Source organism: Leuciscus leuciscus (genome assembly GCF_965113295.1).
Source record: "Leuciscus leuciscus genome assembly, chromosome: 18".
Taxonomy (NCBI): Eukaryota; Metazoa; Chordata; class Actinopteri; order Cypriniformes; family Leuciscidae; genus Leuciscus; species Leuciscus leuciscus.
Window position 1 is genome coordinate 400001 of NC_138742.1, and position 12500 is coordinate 412500.

The window sequence follows — 12500 nt, forward strand, 5'->3', positions numbered from 1 at the left end:
GCAAGAGTAATTTATCCCGCCGGTATAATAGCAACAGCGCCCGAGACCCGCCCACAAAGTTACTTGCGTTTCAGATCGTTAAAATAGGGCCCATAATGCATTACTCGTTAAATCAAAAAGTAATCTGATTACATGATGCATGTTACTTATAATGCATTACTTTACTCAGTAAATCGTCAAATATATCGCAAACTCTCTTTACCGAGAAGGTTGATCTGGTGCATCTGTGCGTCAGTCAGCGCTGCATCTTTGAGGACACGAGAGCATGTGCAATACTCTTCTTCAGTTTCAAATGCTTTATTTAACATCACAACAGACATAACAAATGGAATACTCAGACTCAGACACATGAATGATTACATTTTGACATCACTACTGGGAAATAATAACCTGATTTATTAATAAAGTCTAGTAAACGCGGTTTACTTGCGTTGCCATTGGTTCGCATGTAAACCGGGACAACGGGTTATTTCAATAAGCTGATTTTTGTGAGTTATAAGCGTATTGGTGTAAATGTGAACGTGCTCAATGTGTTTTTCAATTAGAAGGAAGGAAATGAATGGTTTTAAAATGAAGTTCAATCAATAGGCAATAGAGACAGTTAATGAATTTAAATATTTAGGTGTTATTTTAGATTCTCAATTGAAATTGTATGTGCATGTAAAGAGGCTGTGTTCAACATAACGAAAAACGTAATTGTTTGTATATGGTTAGACCGTATATATCCCTGAAAGCAGCCAATTTATCAAACTTATACATGCATGCACTCATTGCACTGTGAAACCTGTTAGATCTCTATATAAACAAACATTAAACATTTTGGACAAGAAACCAATTAGATGGCACCATTGTAATGCTTTACAAAAATATAATTTGCTTAGTTTTGCATAAATTAAAATGGTTTTTAAATGTGTAAATAAGTTTGCTCCAGATATCATCCGCCCTGTGATATCAAACCAGAGTAGTAAGAGGATCTCACAAGAGGAACGGCACAGGACCGAAGAGAACATCTACATGTGCACAAGCATATTCTCAGCTGAATCTGAACTGAAGAAACTCATTTAAACTGAAAATGCCAAAAAAAGTTTGTTAAAAGTTTTTTTTTTAAAGTAGTTCAAACAAAAGCAGGTTTGTGAACACTGATGGTCATGTTCAGTCTCAGCTTCTTTTATTAGTGTTATTATTATTATTATTATTATTTACTTTTTGCTTAGTTTTCGTGTGATTATTGTTGAGTTGTTGTTTGAAAAGCCTAACCAGAGACTGGGCTGAGAATAGCCTTTAGCTGCTGGAAACTATAGCAATGTTTCTGCATTGTCCCTGTTACATAAACTAATAAATACATGAAAGAGAACAATAAAAACACACAGAAAACCCTGAACGGATAAATGTTGATGATCTGCCTGTGTTTTGCAGACGTCTGCGAGCCCATCTCTGTGGAGATCTGCATGAACGTGCCCTATAACTCCACCCGGTTCCCCAACTACCTGGGCCACCAGTCTCAGAAGGAGACGTCGCTGAGCTGGGAGTCCTCGCTCTTCCCCGCGCTCGTCCAGACCAACTGCTACAAATACCTCATGTTCTTCGCCTGTACGGTCCTAGTGCCAATGTGTGACCCTGTGACACAGCAGAGGGTGCCGCCCTGCAGGTCAGTGTGTGTGTGTGTGTGTGTGTGTGTGTGTGTGTGTGTGTGTGTGTGTGTGTGTGACCCTGTGACACAGCAGAGGGTGCCGCCCTGCAGGTCAGTGTGTGTGTGTGTGTGTGTGTGTGTGTGTGTGTGTGTGTGTGTGTGACCCTGTGACACAGCAGAGGGTGCCGCCCTGCAGGTCAGTGTGTGTGTGTGTGTGTGTGTGAGTGTGTGTGTGTGTGTGTGTGTGTGTGAGTGACCCTGTGACACAGCAGAGGGTGCCGCCCTGCAGGTCAGTGTGTGTGTGTGTGTGTGTGTGTGTGTGACCCTGTGACACAGCAGAGGGTGCCGCCCTGCAGGTCAGTGTGTGTGTGTGTGTGTGTGTGTGTGTGTGTGTGTGTGTGACCCTGTGACACAGCAGAGGGTGCCGCCCTGCAGGTCAGTGTGTGTGTGTGTGTGTGTGTGTGTGTGTGTGTGACCCTGTAACACAGCAGAGGGTGCCGCCCTGCAGGTCAGTGTGTGTGTGTGTGTGTGTGTGTGTGTGTGTGACCCTGTAACACAGCAGAGGGTGCCGCCCTGCAGGTCAGTGTGTGTGTGTGTGTGTGTGTGTGTGTGTGTGTGTGTGTGTGTGTGTGTGTGTGTGTGTGTGTGTGTGACCCTGTAACACAGCAGAGGGTGCCGCCCTGCAGGTCAGTGTGTGTGTGTGTGTGTGTGTGTGTGTGTGTGTGACCCTGTAACACAGCAGAGGGTGCCGCCCTGCAGGTCAGTGTGTGTGTGTGCGTGTGTGTGATCACATATAATCAGAGTTTGAAATTAACTTTTTTTACTCACCGGCCAATTTGGCTGCTAAATTTTTAAGTTACTGGCCTTTCAAAACTCCTACTAGCCGAAATGTATTTAATATATCATGATGACTCTCGAGTATATGCGCTAAATCTGCACTGATTTTTCTTACACAAACTTCTCCAACAAAGTGAGTAAACATAATTAACACGCCAAACTGGCTCGAGATTGACAGCGTTTCCCGACAGTGTTGATTTTTACCTGCAGTTAGCGGGTGTTCATTTCAAACCCTGTACATAATGACATTGATGACTGTGTGTGTGTGTGTGTGTCAGGTCTCTGTGTAGGAGCTCAAAGCAGAACTGTGAGTTAGTGCTAAGACTTGTGGGATTGCAGTGGCCTAACGACACAGACTGTGCTCAGTTTCCAGAGGAAGGTCAAGCGAACAGTTCCTGTTTGCTTCCTGACCCGGATGTGAATGGTCAGTACACACACACACTCACAAACTAAAACTGAGCTGAATATCTTCCTAAATCACACAACACTAAATGAAATATATCTGCAGTGAGCAGTCACGCTGCCAAGCAAAGAAACACATGAAGGAACAAAACTGAGATTTTGGTTTCAAAGTGGTAAAAGTGATGAGATGTTCTTTGACCGAAGGCTAGAATGAATAATTCTGCCTGTAATATCTTGGGGTTCGATCAAGACACGGTAGACGGTGGTTTGAATAACTCAATAACGTTTACTGAAAACAGCCGGAACATCAGCAGATACACACACTGCTCCACAGCTCACTTCCGAGCTTCCTGATTCCCCCGAACCACGTGATCCCAAGAACCAATCACATAACAGCATTTCACAACATGAGAAACCCCAGTCTACTACATTCCTCCCCTTTAAGTTTAAAAATGAACAACCTTAACTCACTAGGTCTTCTTGAACCAGGAACAGTCCTTCAACTAGGTTTTTTTTTCTTTTTTTTTTTAACCTGGAGGTACAGCGGCAGTGCTGTTATGGCTGTCCAGAGGAGACGTAACATTGCCTGACCATGCTGGACCCAGGCAGACGCCCTCCTCTGAGGTGTCGGAGTCAGGCAGTTTCACGGACCGCTGTCTGTTTCCTTCCCAGACACGGTATGTCACAGGACTCAAGCGCTTTATGACAGTAGCGGCAGTCCATTTCTCTTCTCCTCCCCTGAAATTTTTCACTCGGACTTGGTCGTTTCCCTGAAACTCTCTCAATTTCAGTCTCTCTTTGTCATGATACAGCTTTTGTTTTGCCTGCTGGTGCTCTATAGTGCGCGACATATCCGGTCTCAAAAGACTGAAACGGGTGCGAAGCTCTCTCTTTAAAAACAGCTCAGCTGGAGAGCGACCTGTGACTGAGTGCGGCGTAGCCCTGTACATGAGCAGAAAGTTTGACAGCCTGTGCTGCAGCGAGATGCTGGGCTGTCCACTTGCGTCTAGAACCTGCTTCACAAGAGCACGCTTCAATATTTGCACCGACCTCTCAGCCGCTCCATTCGATGCTGGATGATATGGTGGGACCAGAGTTTGTTTTACTCCATTTTTGTCAAGGAACTGCTTGAATTCTGCGGAGACGAACTGGGGTCCATTATCCGACACGACCTCTTCCGGAAGACCATATGCAGCAAATAGGTTGCGCAACACCTCTATGGACCTCGTTGTGGAGGTCATGTGGAAAACCTCCAGCCATTTAGAATGACTATCCACTATCACTAGGTAGTACTGTCTGTCCTTCTCCGCGAAGTCCAGATGGATCCTCTGCCACACTCTGACAGGCCACCGCCAGGGATGGAGCGGTGCCACCGCAGACCACCTTCTGTACAGCTTGACACACAGCACAGTTTTGGACCATGTTCTCAATCTCGCCATCCAAACCTGGCCACCATACATAACTGCGAGCTAGGGCCTTCATCTTACAGATGCCCGGGTGTTCATGGTGCAGGTCTTTGAGAATCTGCGGCCGGTGCATTTGAGGAACAATGACTCTTGAGACCCCACAAAACACAACCTTGATCTGCTGACAGCTCATGCCTCCTGACAAAGTACGGTTTCAGGCTTTCATCATTCAGGTAATTAGGCCATCCATTCATAGTATAGCTCCAAACCTTGCTCAACAACGGATCTCTGCTGGTGCCTGCTTTTATGTCCTGAGCTGTTACTGGCAACTCTTCCACATGTGAGAAGTAGAAAATGTTGGATTCCTGTGCTGTATTGTCCAACTCAGTCACGGGAAGTCTGGACATAGCATCAGTATTAAGGTGGTCTGACGACTTCTTTCATTCTAGCTCATAACTGTAAGCCATGAGAATCAACGCCCAGCGCTGCATGCGCAAAGCTGCCAATGTAGGCACCGCTGATTTTGGCCCCAAAATAGCCAGCAAGGGTTTGTGATCAGTGATGAGAGTAAATTTGCGTCCATATAGATACTTGTGAAATTTCCTCACTCCGTAAATGAACGCCAGCGCCTCTTTTTCGATTTGCGCATACTTTTGCTCGGCCTCAGTAAGAGTTTGCGAGGCGAACGCAACTGGTCTCTCGTCACCATTGTCCATCACATGAGAAATGACTGCCCCCACCCCGTACAGGGATGCGTCACATGCCAATCTCAACGGCTTCTCTGTGTCATAATGTACCAGGACCGTGCTGCTCAGTAACATCTCTTTACCCTTCTTGAAGGCTTCCTCACATGCAGGTGTCCAGCTCCATTTTTCCTCTTTTTTTTAAACAGAGTGTGCAATGGCTGTAGCACACTAGACAAGTTTCTCAGAAAGCGGCCATAATAGTTCAACAGCCCCAAATAAGCACGCAACTCAGAGACATTTGTGGGCTTTGGGGCATTTACAATAGCCTCCACTTTGTGCTGAGTGGGGTGCAGGCCTTCCTGGTCTATCCGATGCCCCAAGTCAAGTCAAGTCAAGTCACCTTTATTTATATAGCGCTTTTTACAATACAGATTGTATCAAAGCAGCTTCACATTGATAACATGAAAATAATACAACAAAGTTTGTTTCTAGAAGAAAATTGCATCATCGTCCACCCATAATAAGGCAGATCAATAATGTTGAATATTAAATGTCCCCAACTAAGCAAGCCAAAAGCCAAGGCAACAGTGGCAAGGAACCAAAACTCCATCAGGTGACAGAATGGAGAAAAAAACCTTGGGAGAACCCAGGCTCAGTCGCTCAGTTCTCCTCTGGCCAACGAGCGAACAGTGTATGATTATGATCCAGGCAGCGTTACAGGTCAGAAGTCAGATTGGTCGTGTCGATAAGGCCTTCACAGGGCTGATGAGGCTGGCACTTCAGGATGCGTCATGGTTAGGTCCAGGTGCAGATCCACCATCTGATCTGGATACGGCCGAGGTCCACCTCACTTCTGGAAACGGAGAGTCTTGTTGACACTTCAGGACTGCTTTGTCGTCGCGTCCAGGCGCTGGTCCTTCTTCAGATCTGGATACGGCCTGGATCCGACGGACTGCCGTAAACCTCGGTATAAACAGAGAGACTAATATTAGCGTAGACGCCATTCTTCTTATGATGTAACGAGTACATCAGGATTTATGGGAAGTGTTCCCGGTTCCGGCTGGCCTAATCTATGCAGCCTAATATGGAATTACAGAAGTCTATAATGTGTTATGTGTATGCTAGGTCAAAAAGATATGTTTTTAGTCTAGCTTTGAACTGACAGAGTGTGTCTGCTTCCCGGACAATGTTAGGAAGATTGTTCCAAAGTTTTGGTGCTAAATAGGAAAAGGATCTATCACCAGCAGTCGATTTTGATATTCTAGGTATTATTAACTGGCCGGAATTTTGAGATCGCAATAGACGTGAAGGACTATAATGCGTTAAGAGCTCGCTCAAGCACTGTGGAGCTAAACCATTTAGTGCTTTTGTGATAAAGTCACATTAGCTGCCACCGCTGGGGAAGCAGCACTGGCACAAACACATACATGCATATATACGCACATACATTCTGACCTCATTCATCAACATCTCGTTCCTCCCTGCCATAGACGCTATCATATGGCGCTTTTCCACTGCATGGTACGGTACGGCTCGGTTCGGTACGGCACGCTTTGGCGCTTTTCCACTGCATGGTACGGTACGGCTCGGTTCAGTACGGCTCACTTATGACGCGTTTCCACTGCATGGTACGGTACGGTACGGCTCGCTTTAAATGGTACCACCTCTGTTGAGGTTCCAAGCGTACCGTACCGATACTAAAATGTGACGTGAAAACACTGCAGATCACTGATTGGTCGACAGAATCATCACTACCAGCGTCATTGCATTTACAACACGAGACACTAAAAACCCGCTAGATTTAAATAGCCAGTAGACAACAGCCAACGCTGTAGCGCCTGTTTTAAAAGTATTTGCTTCAAAAAAAGAGTATAAACTTTAAAAAAAAGAAATGGCTGAATCGTGGCCAGTGGACGAGGTGCAGACGTTCCTCTCGTTGGTTGCCGAGGAGTGGATGGGGAAACACGGAATGAAAAATTCGCATTTAATATGATGATGTCATGGCAGTAGAGACAGCAACTATAACGATCAGTCCCACCCACTTTGAAGCGGTACTAACTGCAGTGGAAAAGCAACCGAGCTAAAGCGAACCGAACCGTGCCGTACCGAGCCGAGTCGTACCACGCAGTGGAAAAGCGAAGCGAGCCGAACCGTTCCGTGCCGAGTCGAACCGTACCAAGCCGAACCGAGCCATACCATGCAGTGGAAAAGCGCCAATAGGAACGGGTGCACACGCGATGATGATAGCACCTGGACATTCATCCATTTCTCCACTCTCCCTTCCATATTCATTTCCCAGTCATTTCATACACTTACATTGCACTGTCTGGTTGTTTCGTTCGTGTTGTTTGTCCGTGTGGGCGTAGTCAGTCTTCCGGCGCCGTCGGCCGAACGGAACGATCGAGCGGCGGCCGTTTATGACGTCATGGCAGGGTCGCGTCGGCGCATCGAAACCGGAAGCAGACGAAACCATTGTCTAGTGTGAATAGGTGTGTAGTCAAATGGAAAAATTATGTGTTAAGTGTATTATGTGTGAATGTATTATGTGTTTTATTTGGGTATATGTGTATTATTAATATATATAATATATTGGGAATGGATAATCAAATAGATGAAGTGTGTGTATTAATTGTTATATGTTTCGGGAATTGGTGTGTCCCAAAAAGGGGCGGGGTTTGGCCTATTTAAGCCAAGGCCAAACCTAAAGTCATCACTTGTTAACCAAGTCAGAAAGCGAGAGTGCAACTGTGGTGCCTCAAGCGAACAAAACCTTTGTGTACTGTAGATACGTTTTTGTTGAAGAGTTTTCGTCTTTATCTTTTTGTTGTTGTACTTTTAGGGTTTTTTCTTTCCCTTTTTGTGTGCACCTGTACATATACTTCACTCTGGACGGTCTTCTTATTGGCACTGTAAATAAAGTCCACCTTGCACGAAGTGCTTCTGCGAGTGCGCCATCCTTTTACATCCATACACGGACTCACATTTCTCCCCGAAGGCGAGCTGGTGGGCTCGTCTTCATCACATTTGGTGGCAGCGGTGGGATGACGACTCGCAAGGCAGCGCTGAGAGGGAGAAAACCCAGGGTGGGTTTACGATCCACAGAGAAGGCAGCGTCAGAGGAGGAGGAGATCTGGAATTCTGGTGAGAATACGGAGGAGGAGGAGGGAGCCACGAGTCTTCCCAGAATCTCACCAAAGTCCAGTCCACAACCAACCAAGTCAATCACTCCTGACACTACAGCTGACGAGGGTATGGTTTCCATGATGCGCAGATTTCTCAACACTCAAGAGCAGAGAGAGGAGCGGTATCTGCAGGAGCTCCGCGGTCTTCGTGAGTCCACCGTGCGGTCTATTCGTCCAGCTGAGACCTCACTTGACGTGGAGAGCGAACGAATGGAGCTATCAATGGCAGCACCGAAGGTATCCACAAGACACGGACCAGTCACTCCCTGAATGCCGCAGCACCGAGAGAGCCAAGGCAGTGGGCTGATCCGAAGATGCCGAGCTTCCAGGAGGGGGAAGACATCGAGAATTATCTTCGGCGGTTCGAGCGTCTGGCCAGGACCTGGAGGTGGCCCGAGGAGGAGTGGAGGTACCGTCTGGTCCCGTTGCTGACAGGGCGAGCATTGGAAACATACCTGGCAATGGACGAGGAGGAAGCTGAGGTCTACACTGATCTGAGGGAAGCACTGCTGGAGAAGTTCAATATATCTCCAGAGACCTACCGCCAGCGCTTCCGATCGTCTACAGTCCCAGCTGCAGAGTCGCCAACAGAGACTTACCACCGGCTAAAGAATCTGTACAAGCGGTGGGTGCGACCGGAGGAGCACTCCAAAGAGGAGATCGGAGAGGCCATCATCCTGGAGCAGCTTCTTCGGGTGCTACCCTACGACGCACGCACCTGGGTGAGAGAGCACGAGCCGAGGTCAGGACTGGTGGCAGCAAAGTTGGCTCAGCAGTACCTGAATGCTCATCGCGGCGGTCTTCGTACTCAACCACTCAAAGGTACTGTACGTGGTGTTTCACATAACACTGGGGCTGAAAGAGGTCGCGTGGAACTAGCTGACCAGGCACAAGGTCCAAAGTCAACAGCCAAAGACTTGCTTTGCTTTTACTGCCAGCAGCCGGGCCACAAGGCAGCTGTGTGTCCCGCTTGCAAAGCGAAGCTTACGGGGTTTTGTTATGTGCCTAGAGAAGGGGACTGTGATTTTGACACTGTGGGGGAGGGTCAGATTGTATATGAGGTGATTGCTAATGGACATGCACTAAAAGCACTCTTGGACACTGGAAGTTCTCTGTCAATGTTGAAATCATGCTTTGTAAATAATGTCAATTATGTGAACACTACCTCTGTTCAATGCGTACATGGGGATGTAAAGCAGTATCCCCGAGCTGAGATAATGGTAGAGGTACAGGAACAAATGTACCTGCTTAATGTTGCCATAGTGGACAATTTACCAGCTGATATGATTCTAGGAAGAGACTTACCAGTGTTAAATGAACTCTTGCAACCCACCATCAAGGACTCTGAACATTCTTTTGCCACTGCCACTGTTAATTTGTCATGTCCTGCTCTTACTCGAGCTCAAGTCAGGGCAGGTCTGCAGCCACTGCCAGACGTGGATGGTAGTCTGTTGCAGGGAGGGACCAAAGGCCCTAAAAAGTCACGGCGCCAAAGGCGGCTTGCAAAGTACCTGGGTACCCCAGCCTCTGAAGCCTCGGTGGAGGGCCTTGAAGTTAATGGCTGGAAGGTCCCAGGGAACATAGCACAACTCCAAAGGGAAGATGAAACTTTAAAACCTTTATTTGTCAAAGCTGAGTGTGGAAAAAATTTGAATCTGTGCAAAGAAGAATATGTAGTGATGAATGGTGTGTTGTATGTGCGAACGAATGATGTGACTCGTCTGATTGTACCATCTTGTTGTCGATCTCTTGTTCTGCACCTTGCACACACTGTTCCATGGGCTGGCCACCTGGGCCAACAGAAAACATATGCACGTATTGGCTCACGCTTTTACTGGCCCACACTATACACTGATGTACAAACGCACTGCAACACATGTGCTGTCTGCCAAAAGACGAGTGCTGTATCCCAGCGGAGCAGAGCACCCCTGCGACCCCTCCCTGTCATCTCTGCACCTTTTAGACGGATCGCCATGGACATTGTGGGACCATTGGAAAAGAGCAGTGCTGGACATCGCTACATCCTGGTAGTCAACGACTACGCCACAAGGTATCCTGAGGCTTTCCCACTCCGTTCTATCACCACAACGAAGATCATCCATGCCCTGGTTCAACTCTTCTCCAGAGTCGGCATACCTGAGGAGATCCTGACAGACCAGGGTACGAACTTTACCTCACGACTGATGGGGCAGCTGAACAAGCAGTTGGGCATAAAAGCCATCCGAACAACTCCATATCACCCTCAGATGGACGGTCTGGTGGAGAGGTTCAACCAAACCCTCAAGAACATGTTGCGGAAGTTCGTTGCGGACACAGGACGAGACTGGGACAAGTGGCTACCGTTTGTTCTCTTTGCCTACCGAGAGGTACCCCAAGCATCAACGGGATTCTCACCGTTTGAGCTCCTCTATGGATGGCAGGTACAAGGACCCCTGGACCTGCTGAAGAAAGGCTGGGAGGAGGAACCTGCATCCAAGATGGAGGAGAAAGGTGGCATCATACAGTATGTGCTAGAGATGCGAGATCGCCTGGAGCAGTACAGAGAACAAGCCAAAGAGAACCTACAGGAAAAACAACGAGCACAGAAAAGATGGTATGACCAACACGCCAGGCTACGACAATTCCAACTGGGGCAGAAGGTATTACTCCTGTTGCCAACTTCGACGAGCAAGCTACTGGCTAAATGGCAAGGTTCATACAGCGTCGTCCGCAAGATGGGGCCAGTCACCTATGAAGTTCATCATCCGGACAAGGGCAAGACCAGGCAGACCTACCACGTGAACCTACTAAAGGAGTGGAAGGAGCCACCCGGTAAGGGACCCGAAACATCTCTTCTGGTGAGGAAGGTGGAAGAAGAATCAGAGGATGCAAAGAGGCAGCCGTCTGTGGTGAATCTATCGCACCTAGAAGACTCCAAGAGGAAAGAGCTGCAGCACCTCCTGAACCAGTTTCCCGCTATGTTCCGTCAGAGGCCTGGACGGACTGAGCTAACCCAACATACCATCCACCTTTCAGATCCAACACCATCACGCCAACGTCCTTACCGGGTGCCTGAGAGGCTGGTGGAACCTTTAAAGGAAGAGATTAAGGTGATGAAGGAGCTAGGAGTGATAGAACCTTCAACGAGCGAGTGGAGCAGCCCGATGGTGATCATACCCAAGAAGGATGGATCCCTGCGTGTCTGCATCGACTTTCGCAAGCTCAACGCCCAATCTAAATTCGATGCATACCCCATGCCAAGAATAGATGATCTGCTGGAGAAAATTGGAAGAGCTCGGTACATCACCACGTTAGACCTGTGTAAGGGATACTGGCAGGTACCCCTCAACCCTCAGTCCAGACCATACTCCGCATTCCGAACACCATTAGGACTATATCAATTCACAGTCCTTCCTTTTGGCCTGCACGGGGCACCAGCCACATTCCAGAGGCTGATGGACAGAGTCCTCCAAGACTGTGAAGACTGGTCCGCGGCGTACCTGGATGACGTGGTAATCCATAGCAATTCTTGGGAAGAGCATCTTCAACACCTCCAACAAACCCTAAAGAGGATAGAGGAAGCAGGATTGACATTAAACGTTTCAAAATGTGAGTGGGCAAAGCAAGAGGCAAACTACCTTGGGTATCACTTGGGCAACGGACAACTGAGACCACAGATTGACAAGGTGGAGGCAATCCGAAAGAGCCCACACCCAAAGACCAAGAAAGAAGTGAGGTCATTCCTAGGACTGGTAGGCTGGTACAGGAGATTTGTACCAAACTTTGCCTCCATTGCAGTCCCCCTGACTAACCTGTTGTCAAAACCGGTGAAGAACCCTATTAGATGGACCGATGACTGCGAGACAGCTTTCACAACGCTAAAAGACAAGATGTGCTCCAGCCCAGTCCTGCAGAGTCCAGACTTTTCTCAGAGGTTCCTGGTGCAAGTAGACGCATCCGCAACAGGGATTGGTGCGGTCCTTGCCCAGGGAAGCGCTGGAGAAGAGAGGCCAGTTGTTTACCTCAGCCGGAAGCTACTGCCCCGGGAAACTAGATATTCGGCGGTCGAGAAGGAAGGTCTCGCCATCAAGTGGTCCCTGGACAGCTTACGCTACTACCTCCTTGGTCGAGAGTTCGATCTAGAAACCGACCACCGGGCCCTAACCTGGATTCAGTCCATGAAGGACCACAATGCCAGAGTCACACGGTGGTACCTCGCCCTGCAGCCGTACTGCTTCAAGATCCGGCACCGACCGGGCAGACTCAACGTGGTAGCCGACTACCTGTCCAGGTTTCCGGCCAGTACGCGGGTAGGAGAGGGGGAAGGTGATGTGATAAAGTCACATTAGCTGCCACCGCTGGGGAAGCAGCACTGGCA

General features: G+C 48.1%; 1 protein-coding gene across 2 annotated transcripts in view; it reads left to right on the top strand.

The window, feature by feature from the left end:
* Positions 1-12500, top strand: part of corin (corin, serine peptidase) — a 44799-nt gene that overhangs the window by 16682 nt on the left and 15617 nt on the right. For both annotated transcript variants that reach the window (XM_082145834.1, XM_082145833.1), the window contains 2 exons: positions 1417-1648; positions 2746-2891. In XM_082145834.1, the coding sequence (XP_082001960.1) occupies positions 1417-1648; positions 2746-2891 (378 nt within the window). The remainder of the gene's footprint in view (positions 1-1416; positions 1649-2745; positions 2892-12500) is intronic.